Genomic DNA, 11,256 nt, shown 5'->3' on the forward strand with positions numbered 1-11,256 from the left:
ACTATACTTTATTAACTTAAGTTAAAGCTTCTTAATAACTGCTGTTATCACTCTTGATACTTAAATACTCTTTTTGTGTCTTTGATGGCCTAAATGTTTGCTGATCCCTCGTTCACGTGCTGTGTCATTGGCCTGTATCATAAATTTGTCTGTTCCTGCGTTATGCGTTATGATAAATCAGAATTTAGAAGCTTATCACGATCGAGGTTTTAGACTTACTATAGATAAGCTAACTCATCGTTCGCTGTTTCTAAGCCCGTATGCTCTTTTGCAGAGTGAAATTAATCTTTCTTTTATCACTATAATATTTTCGTGTGTTTCTGCGATGGGCTTTGAAAGATAAACGCAACGCATTCTCTGATCTTATTGAAGAGTGCCAGTTAAACCGGAACGTACCTTAGGCTAAAAGCTTTATAAATGAGAAAAAGAGACGTTTATATGTTTAGTTTGATTAGTTAACTCTCTAAACTGCCATCAAAATCACTTAAAGTGGTTTTTGTGATGCCATATTGAGTTAACAGGTAGACCGCTGTTAAATGTGTTCAAGGCTACATTGTTATGATTGTTGCACGAAAAAGCTTGAAAATATACGGATTTTTCGATAACTGTTGGAGAAAACTTTGGGCAAAACAAATATGATACATGTAGCAATGCCAGACTTTACAATTGCTTTACTGATCTCATGCTGCGTTTTCTCTGGTATTTGTGAGGGTTGAATATCAAGACAGCTTCTTCGTGGGATTTAGAGGGCTTAACAAAAGCCATAGATTTAGTCAATACTTTCAAATTATATTTGAAGATGAAGTATGAAAGAATTACGTTGTCTAAGACTAAAATTTCTCTCGAACTGCTTAGATATGACTACCTATGTCGGAAAGCCAATAATGTAACATAGCAGTCAACGCGAGGTCATATCAACTCGGATTGCGTCTAGCGCTAATCGTTAACATTGCAAAATGGCGCTTGGCTTGTAGCAACCAACTTTAGCCTTTTTCTCCGCTTCTAAGCTAAAAGAAGCCCCCATCTCTTGCATTTCTGTTAACTTCATTAATATCTTTAAAAAGAGCGAGTTTTTAGGTATGGTTTATTTTTTACCTTTGAGCAGTTCTACTACCTTAAGCAAAATTTGTTACTTTCTGTTAAATAATAATTCAAACTATTAAACACTAGACTGGATCCATACTGATCCATGCTTTACCATTAATTTTCAGGAATTTCCCATTCTGTGTCAAACATGCCTTGGAGATAACCCTTATGTTAGAATGGTAACGTATCATGTCCCAGCTGTTTGCTCCTTGATAACTGTTTCTTTGTGATATTTGTATTTAGTAATGACACAAGAACCAGGGTCTGGAAGGGTATTTACGGGATCCTGGATTTGACCAAAATACAGTGTGGGATTCGTGAAAACGCAAAATATTTTGAAGGGATTCGAATTTGACTGCTCTCCTAGCCTGCGTAGCTGGCGGTATTGTTGGGTTTTTAAGTGCCTAACAGTAAGCGGCGAAGCCGCGACAACGAGCGGCGCAGCCGCGAGTGGCTTGGGGAGGAGAAGCTGAAATACCGCCTGCCCGGATGGGCTGCCTTTTTGGCTTCCGCCCCCTTATTTGCATTTTGACAAACTGTTGACAGGTTCTGGGGCTTGGAATAACCCAGACGATCTATTTTGACAGTCACGTCCACGATAAACTCGGTTTCATAACGACAGTCGACGAAACACTACAATTCGGACTCTTCATTCGGCAAAAATCTACTGAGGAAAAAGTACATCTTTCGAAACTAACCGGGCTTCGACAGGAGCGCTCAATATATCTGTGAGAAAAAAGCTTTACAAAGTAATAATGTCACCTGGCAATGTCACGCAACAAGTCCGACAGAAATGAACTGCTTCCAACTGGTCACATTAACGAAAAATTAAGCAGATTATCTTGTTGAATACTGCTTTCTAAATATCTAATCGAGCGAAGGGGTGTCACAGATTTTCTTAACAATACAATACGACCAAAGCGTTATGTCGTTATGTTTATACTTTAGTCTGAGTCGCACCAGGAGTGGCACCAAGTTAAATAAACTGCAATGCGGTAATTAGCAAAATGGCCATCGCATCTTTTTCACAAAACAGATTCTGGCAATTGTTTGCAGCCACTTCATGCTCTTGCTTCAAACAATTTCTCCATCTTCGCGTAAAATATTCAAACTCGATAAGGCCAACGATAACGCTTAATGTGCTATGTTGATTCGCTTGATTTGCTTTAATTGTACGCGGCAAAGATCTGTCGGCCTTTGGAGCGCTCCCTTGGGAGATTACCGAGACATTTGATTGACGTGCTTAGCATGCCCATCCAATCAGAATGCTCCGTACGCCAGCGTACGGGCTTCTCAGAAAAGCAGCCCATCCGGGCAGGCGGTATTTCAGCTTCTCCTCCCCAAGCCACTCGCGGCTGCGCACTCGTTGTCGCGGCTTCGCCGCTTGCTGTTGGGCACTTAAAAACCCAACAATACCGCCAGCTACGCAGGCTACTGCTCTCCTGGAAGTGGGATTCACCAAAATTTGGACACGGGATGTGGGATTTTTTGGCTGTCTGTTGGGAATTCAGGAAATCGTCACTACCCAAATAGACGTTCTAGCAGCGAAGGCAAATCAACCTGGCGAACGCTAAGTGGTGTCTCGCTTCAAACCAAGCTATAGATAAGACGCAGTTGAGGCTGTTTCAAAATTACAAAATGTTTACAAAATGTGTAACCTCAGGAATTTCACAGCTATTTCAAGTACTTTCAGAAATGTATTTGTGATTTCTGACATATAGAATGTCCACTGTTTATTTGACAATCTTCTGAATAGTTTAACCCTTATTATTTGTTTTTCTATTTTCTGTTTGTCTCTTACAGACAAGAGAAACGTATGGCAGAGAATGTAAGGTGGGTTGTTTCATACTCCTGTCTTGTCTATCATGTTTTAACAGCTTGAATCATAACAGTGCATCAAGCTATTACCAATTTAGCTTCCGTGGGAGCTAATGTCATAAAATCTGCAACTATTTCATTTCACAAACATACTAGTACTAAATTGAGCTGACATGGGTTCCAAGAATGAGTGATAGCCATTCTTATTTGAAAGTCTGGGATTCACATAACTTTACTCAAATCTGATTGTCAACTACACATACTCAAAAAATCTGAACTAGCTAGAGATTGTTATTCATGGTTTCTACCTATATTTGTAAATTTGTTTGTTTTTCTTCTTTTTAAGTTTTAAATTAACTTGATGTAGGCGCATTTGATCATATTCACATGCTAATTTGCGCCGAATAAGTATTAAATTATTATTATTATTATTATTATTATTATTATTATTATTACCCAAAAAAATTGCAGCATCTGGGAATAAAAATGGAGCTAGCAATGCTAGAAATTCACCCTAGATAGTTGAAAGCAGTGTATGTTTTATGTAACAAAGGTAATTGTGTCTAACAAAACTTGTGCTGCGTCGGCGGGCAAGTGAAACACTTTGTTGATTATCAACTGAAAGTTGACAAAGGTAAATAAATCACTGTTAGTAGTAGATTTTTGAAAGCTGACATTTCAAGCATAAGCCTGTCATCGAAGTAATCAGGCCACATGCTCGAAACATCAGCTTTTCAAATTCACTATCAAAGGTGGTTTATTTACCTACTAGAGATTTATTTAACCTCCAATTGATAATCATCAAAATGTTCATATCAGTGTCAGACCTTAATAGTGACTTTTTCTGTTGATAATAATTTTTTTGTTTTTATAAACTGTTATAGATCTGTGCACGCCCATTCACAGTGTTTCGCTGGTGTCCTGGTGCACGTATGAGGTTCAAAAAGACAGAAGTCTGCCAAACTTGTTCAAAGTTAAAGAATGTTTGCCAAACATGCTTACTTGATCTTGATTATGGTAAGTTTTAATTGAAGACGGGCGGTAAAGAACAGCCGCTGGACTTTCTGGCTAAATCAAACATTATCAAAACAGCTCCAAATTGCGCATGCAGGTTTGCTTACGTGTGCTTAACACTGTCCTTTGTTTCATTTCACAAGTCTTTCATTCGTTTTTGAAAAATTACACATGCAAAAAAAGGCATTTTGCAAGCTTACATTCTCCCAGTCAGCTAGCAGTCTGAGTTTTCAAACGCATCGCGTGTACATCTTTCCCTGCAGGGTTTTCTAAGCGTCTACGGAAGGCGAGAAACCATTTTACAAGTATGTGCTCGACTCGCTGCTGTGTTTCTTGTTGATTTGAGTAGAGTAGGACTGGATACTGCATTGTGACATAAGGTCACATGTTAGAGGCGGAAGAGTTTGAATTGAGCGAAATGGCACTTTTGAAAGTAAAACAAAGAAGTTTATAGTTTTAGCTCAAGTGTGGCTGCCAGGTGGTTGAAGGACATCATTAAGTCTGAATACCCGTAAGTTTACAGCATCGCTCAAAGAAGGGTCCGCTTGGGTGCTGCCACAAATTTGCGACAAAGTTGCCGAGAAGTGACCTGGTTTTAGACTTTAAAAAATTCTTTATAGGTTTGGCAGGGGACCTTCCCTTGCCAAAACTTTTTCTGTGCCTCATTAAATATTCATCAATCAATAAATCAATCAAATTCAATCGATTCATGCCTTAGTTTATCTTGTTTTCGCGGGATTTTGTAGATGTGCGATGATGTAAGGAGTGGAGATAGAAGTGAGAGCAAGCCGGCGGCACTTAACTGAAAGCAAAACTAGTATTAATAATGTGACAACACGAGCAAACATATTCAATCAACAATCAGTCTTTATTTCACTTTCACCTCAAAGTACAGCTAACGGTAACAGATTACAATAGTCTTGCCCGAAACAACAAAAAGCAGCTAACCACAAGCAGACTGCAGTGAAAGCTAGCCGCTTGAAACACTAACCCTAACCCTTAAACTTGGGTTTAGCTTTTTAACCCTAAATTTGAAATGAAACCCTAGCGTTGTCAGACCCTAACCCTAACCCTTGGGGTTTAGGGTTAAGCTTTTTCGCTAGGGTTAAGCTTAGAGGTTAGGGCTAGGCCTGTAATCCCAAAACTTTAGCTGGTTTCTTTGTTTTGCGGAACAAAAGGTTTCCTTTGTTTATCGTTTGTAAAAGAAAAGTCAAAAAGACACCGCGCCAGCAAAAACCTTGTCTTTTTGCATGTGTAATTTTTCAAAAACGAACGAAAGACCACCCAAATGAAACAAAGGGCAGTGTTAAGCACACATAAACAAACCTGCATGCGCAATTTGGAGCTGTTTTGATAATGTTTGATTTAGCCAGAAAGTCCAGCGGCCATTCTTTCCCGCCAATCTTCAATTACCTTATTATAGGAATATAATGAAGCATTTTAACAACGCGAACAAAATGTACGCGTAATAAAATTAACGCGAATTGTGGAAAATTTATTTTTACATGCATATAATTAACGCGAATTCTCGTGTGGTGTGTGCTTACATGCAGTTAATTAACGCGAATCTGTTGCGTAGTAATCTTTATAGCAAGCTGCGCTATTCCAAAGACAAAACAAGAACGTCCAACATCAGAACTTAATTCTGATAAACCATACACAACAAAGATATTTAAACAGACCAAAAAGTGACTAATATTCAATGCATGGGTCCAGGGATGGAATACATCCCGTCCCGGCGCATGTTTCCACTGCCTCTGCTATCCCTGCAGCTTTGACGGAGAAGTTGATGACGTGTTAATATAACTTACCTGGAAATAAAGGTGTCTTAAAATAACAATGCTGTAAAATAGAGTGTTTTTAATTAACAATGACTTAAATTAAGGTACATTAAATTAACGCGAATTTTTGAAATTCGCGTTAATTACATGTATCGTAAATTTCCTATAATAAGGTATTAATATGCAGGTTTATCTCCTTGTAGCAGTTAGCAGTATCTCCTTGAGTAAGACAAGAAACCACCTGTGAAACAAAATAATATGCAATATTAATTTAGCAAATGTATCTAATTAGATTATTAAATGTCAGTTAAAGCAAGAGTGGTTACCCAGTCTCTTTTGCAAAGAATCGTCATTGGTAAAAACACTCACAAAACGGCATTATCATTAACTAAATATACAATGTAATAGAAAGTATTGCTTTTCTACTAAGTGTTCTTTGAGTACTTTTTACAGGGTTGATTTTAAAATGTAATGCTATGGAAGCTGAATATTCAGAGTTAGAACAGTGAAGTCACATTCCAGTTTACATTATTTTCAGGTTTACCAGTACAGGTCAGAGACCACGCCCTTGGGTTGAAGGATGACGTACCAAAATCTGATGTTAACAAAGAATATTACACTCAGAATGTGGAAAAAGAGGTTTGTTCACAAGGCCGCGGTTTTAGCATTAGCACACTAAAGATGATTTTGCTGTGAAAGAAAATGATGCTGATCATAACTATTGTCAATGGATCTCCGAGGGCTGAGAAAACAGTCAGATGTTTTGGTGAAACCCCTTTATCAGTGTTTATATCACATGTTAAATTCCAGGGAGAAAAAACTCATGCTTGTGCCAATTAGAAGCAAACATTTAATTCCAACATACTAATAAGTATTAGTACTTACTCAGCTGTGTACTATTGGAAATCTGATTGGTTCTCCCATTTGCTGATAGAACATGATTGTGTGTGTGTTGTGCTCATAGAAAACAAGGGTGATTAGTTTTATTGCCATAGTAGAAACTCTAAAGGATTGCAGTCCAAAACCTTCAATTTTCTGTACCTTTAAGCCAAAAAAGGATTTATTTTTCTTGCTTTTTGAAGACGTGGGCTTCCTAGAAAACTCTGCCCAGTAGTCTAATAAATAGTAAACTGTATGAGGTAATAGTTACTGTGTAATCCAAGCTCAGTTGCCCTTTGTATTTGTTTGTTTATTTGATGTATTTGCTCATAGTTGGCTAATTCAGATGGTACCACACCTAGCAGCACACTTGTTTGTTTATTTGATTTGTGCACGTTGTTGTATTTGCTCATAGTTGGCTAATTCAGATGGTACCACACCTAGCAGCACACTTGTTTGTTTATTTGATTTGTGCACGTTGTTGTATTTGCTCATAGTTGGCTAATTCAGATGGTACCACACCTGGCGGCACACTTGGTAAAGCCAATGCACCCAGTGATTTGTTGCTCAAACTAGCCAGGACCACACCCTACTACAAGAGGAACAGGCCTCATATCTGCTCATTCTGGGTTAAGGGCGAGTGCAAGCGAGGAGATGAATGCCCTTACAGGTCTGTTTAAATCTTACTGTCAATTGAATTTATTACATTATTGAAGGGTCACACATGATATTACACTATTGGAGGGTCACACATAATATTACACTATTGGAGGGTCACACATACTGTAATAATGACTTCAGTAAAAAAAAAAACGTGACTGCTAAATTGAATTATTGTAAGGGTTAGAAAGCACACATAAACTGTTTGTTTACGAGCTCAAGATTTCTGAGGTATTAGTTGAAGAGGCTGAAAGCTGAATCAACCAACCCCTCATTGTAGTCTAGAGTGAATTGTTTTAAGTAACATTATATTACCGTATTTACTCGAATAAGCGCCGCGGCGCTTATTAAAATTAATTTTTCGCGTCTCAAGTGCGGCGCTTATTCGAGGGCGGCGCTTATTTGAGGGCGGCGCTTATTTAAAATTTGGACGCCATAAAGAATTTAATCTTTTACAGTAATTGAAAATAGCGTCTTTTGATTGTCAGTCTTCGTCTCTTGCTGAAGAAAGAAGTAGCGCTAGCTGTCTTGGCAATGTTCACGGCCATCACAACATTTACAGAGCTGCGTATTGCAAGAATGTTGGATAGAAGAACTAATTCATGAGCGAGTGGTAAAACAATAACATTGAACTGCAAAACAACGCTTTTGATGAAAAAGAAATTTACAAGTTTGTTTTAGAGTTGCTTTGTAGTGCTGCTACTAGTTAAATGGAATTCCTCAAATAAGCGCCGCATCGGGACTGCGGCGCTTATTCGGGGCGGCGCTTATTATCTTTTTTGTCCCAAATGCGGCGCTTATTCGAGGGCGGCGCTTATTCGGGGGCGGCGCTTATTCTAGTAAATACGGTAACTAAATTGTTTAAGTTAATAAATAGTCCATTTTACAGTTGACTGCCAAGTGGCCTGGCCTTTGAATGGTAGTGAGGCTGGAGGTGACCTTGCATTGATACAAACCTGTCTGCTTTATCATGTAAATGCAAACTAGTTAGCATCAGAACAACACAATTAACACAACAAAAGCAGTGAGGTCTGTATCAAAACAAGGTCACCTTCAGCCTCACTTCCATTCAAAGGCCAGGTCACTGAGCAGACAACTGTAAAATGGCCTATAAGAGGAGCTGGCGACTGAATTGGAACTGAGTTGGCTAACCTGATGACTAAAATTGAAAAGAAGGATTGAAAGCCTGAGCTTAATTTAGCAACTAAAACTTTTCACTGGCGACCAAACTTGAGCAAAGGGTGGCCAAATGGCCACTTGGGGAAAAAAATAAACTTGTAGGGTTGTGTACTTTTTAATGATCCCGATAAAAAAAGCAATTCACTTTTTATTTTTTTTTGGAATATTTTCTTTAACCACAAAAGAAAACATTTCTCTAAATAAATTAAGTCTCGGGGAAATCATGTTTTCAGGCATCACTTCAAGAATGGAAACATGGAAGTATTTTATTTTTGAAATAAAATCACAAGAATGTGAGTTTAAATTTAGTTAACTCAGCTGCCAAACTCTTGTTCATTGTGAAATTCATTTCTAGACATGACATGCCCACAGACCCAAATGATCCTCTGGCAGACCAGAACATAAAAGATAGATATTATGGAATGAGTGATCCTGTAGCATCACGACTACTTAAACAAGCATCCACAATGCCGTCCCTGGAGCCTCCCTCTGACAAGTCTATAACTACACTGTATGTTGGAGGACTAGAGGGGAAGGTGGAAGAAAGTGATCTAAGGTGAGCAAATTTGTTACTTGTTAGCTACACAAATAGTTGGTGTTGAAGTTAATAATAATAATAATAATAATAATAATAATAATAATAATAATAATAATTTTTTATTATAATAATAATAATAATAATAATAATAATAATAATTACAAATTTGTTGTGTGTAAATTCCATACATAAATGTTCAAATGCGCATTACAAAGAAAAAGAAAAAAAAAATGAACGTTACACGCCAAAAGTTAAAATTACAACTTAAAAACTAAAATTCTTAAAAACTAAGTTATAGGTTAAAAATTACAAGCGTTAAAGTACAATTTATACCTAACTACAATCTAAAATTCTAAGAAATTACAATTCTATTCGGATTTTAATAAAAACGCTTTAGAAAACAAATATGTTTTAAGTTTGCCTTTAAAATCGGCAACAGTGTTCACAGATCTGATGGCTAAAGGATTGGATTATTATAAAGGATTATTGCATGACTAACACAGCTTATAGGGTTTGGAACCAAATTAAGCAGTTTACCAGTATGTTTGCTTGTATGTCCTTTTTAGGGATGGCGCATAGTGCTCCCCTCCCACCAATGTCTATATCATATTTGGGTTGAGTTTGTTGTTGGTTCTCGTCCTTACTCCAAGGGTTTTTTCTATGGGCGCCTGGTTTTCCTCCCTCCACAAAATCCAACACTTCTAAATTCCAATTTCATCTCGAGAAGTGGATCAATAGCCATATTGTGGATGTGCCAATGTATTAAATTCCTATTTTTTTATTTTATATATTATTTTTCATGCCAGGGATTATTTCTATCAGTTTGGCGAACTACGATCCATAACAATGGTTCCAAGACAGAACTGTGCATTTGTCTGCTTCACATCACGAGCTGCGGCAGAAACAGCAGCAGAGCGCTCCTTTAACAAACTGATTCTTAAAGGACGCAGACTGAAAATTATGTGGGGCAAGTCTCAAGGGCAGCAACCTGCTCCAGGAAAACAGGGAGGCACCTCACTGGCTCCAGTACCAGGATTGCCAGGAGGTAAGTATTGTGTTGTACTTTTAACACAGTTTTTTCCAACCTATGTACTCTATGAACTAATACTTGCCTTTTCTGTAGACCTGTACCTCAGCCATTGATTCTCTTTTCTGTGTTTCTTTTTCAGCCCTTCCACCGCCTCCCACAGATGAAAAAAGCCAAACAAACTTCTTCAACCTTGCTCCTCCTTCCTCTGCACCTAACTCAGGACCACCTCCCATTCCACTCACCTTACCACCTCCCCCTGGGCAGATTCCAGGCATGCCCCTTCCTCCCATGGGACACCCTATGCCCCCACCACCAGGAAGATTCCCTCCCCCACCTCCATTTGGACATCCGCCATTCAGACCACCTCCAATCCCTTTTTATGGTGCACCTCCACCTCCCCACATGCCTCCGCCTCCAAGACACGGCATGCCACGCCCACCACCTGGGCCCCCACCAATACATTATCCATCTCAGGACCCTCATAGGTTAGGTGCAGGAAAGGGTGGAGAAGGAGGTCCTCGTCCACCAGCCCCTGCAGCTGCTAGTTCTTAGGCCATCATACAATGTTTTCAGATGGAGTAACTACTGTGAACAGATTTTAATCTTTCAGCAATACACCAACCTGTTTGGTTCAATTTACTGGAAATGATGTGTACTCTCAGTAGTAATAAACATAAAGTTATTAAATATGTATTTGTATGTTAAGAACAATTTAATTTTTTCAGTTGTGGCTACAAAGAGTGTTAAAAAGTGTGATTTACACTGTACATAATTTGTAACGTCACTTTGCCTTTTTAACTTTGAGTTTTATATTAAGAATATGAGAAATAATGCACATACCATTGAGCAGCTTAAGCAGTCTACTGTGGTTTTTGTTTCAGAACATTGTTCCTTTAAAGTGCTACTACGATCAAATTTTCTATTTCCATTTTTTTACATTTTCGTGTACAAGAAGACTTTCTTACTTACCTTGCCAATTTTCAATCCATTACGAACATCAGAAGTCGTTTTATTTTTAACGTTTATTTCCGATAATTTACGGCCGCCATTAAAAAACCTTGTTCCAAGGCTTGGTTGCGAATAGGGAGAAAATGACGTCAAAGACTCTAAATACCTCACGGGTTGAAATTATAATAACAATCAGCATAGAACATTGCACGAAAAATAAGCCCTAAGTTTTTGTTGCTTTTCGCGTGATTTTCACTACATATTGTTATTATAATTTCAACCCGTGAGGTATTTGGAGCCTTTGACGTCATTTTCTCCCTATT

General features: G+C 38.2%; 1 protein-coding gene across 1 annotated transcript; it reads left to right on the top strand.

Moving 5' to 3' along the window:
* Positions 1 to 1,211: 1,211 nt before the first annotated feature.
* On the top strand, positions 1,212 to 10,942 carry LOC144640785 (pre-mRNA-splicing factor RBM22-like; the record flags this gene model as incomplete). The annotated part of the gene is made up of 8 exons (XM_078499858.1): positions 1,212 to 1,265; positions 2,890 to 2,919; positions 3,789 to 3,921; positions 6,238 to 6,338; positions 7,076 to 7,248; positions 8,773 to 8,973; positions 9,762 to 10,000; positions 10,125 to 10,942. Coding segments are annotated over 8 exons (1,344 nt in total), but the record flags the coding sequence as incomplete, so codon positions are not given.
* Between the last annotated feature and the right edge of the window lie 314 nt (positions 10,943 to 11,256).

The sequence above is a fragment of the Oculina patagonica genome, unplaced genomic scaffold (assembly GCF_052425735.1).
Source record: "Oculina patagonica isolate OP01 unplaced genomic scaffold, crgOcupat unplaced472, whole genome shotgun sequence".
NCBI lineage: Eukaryota > Metazoa > Cnidaria > Anthozoa > Scleractinia > Oculinidae > Oculina > Oculina patagonica.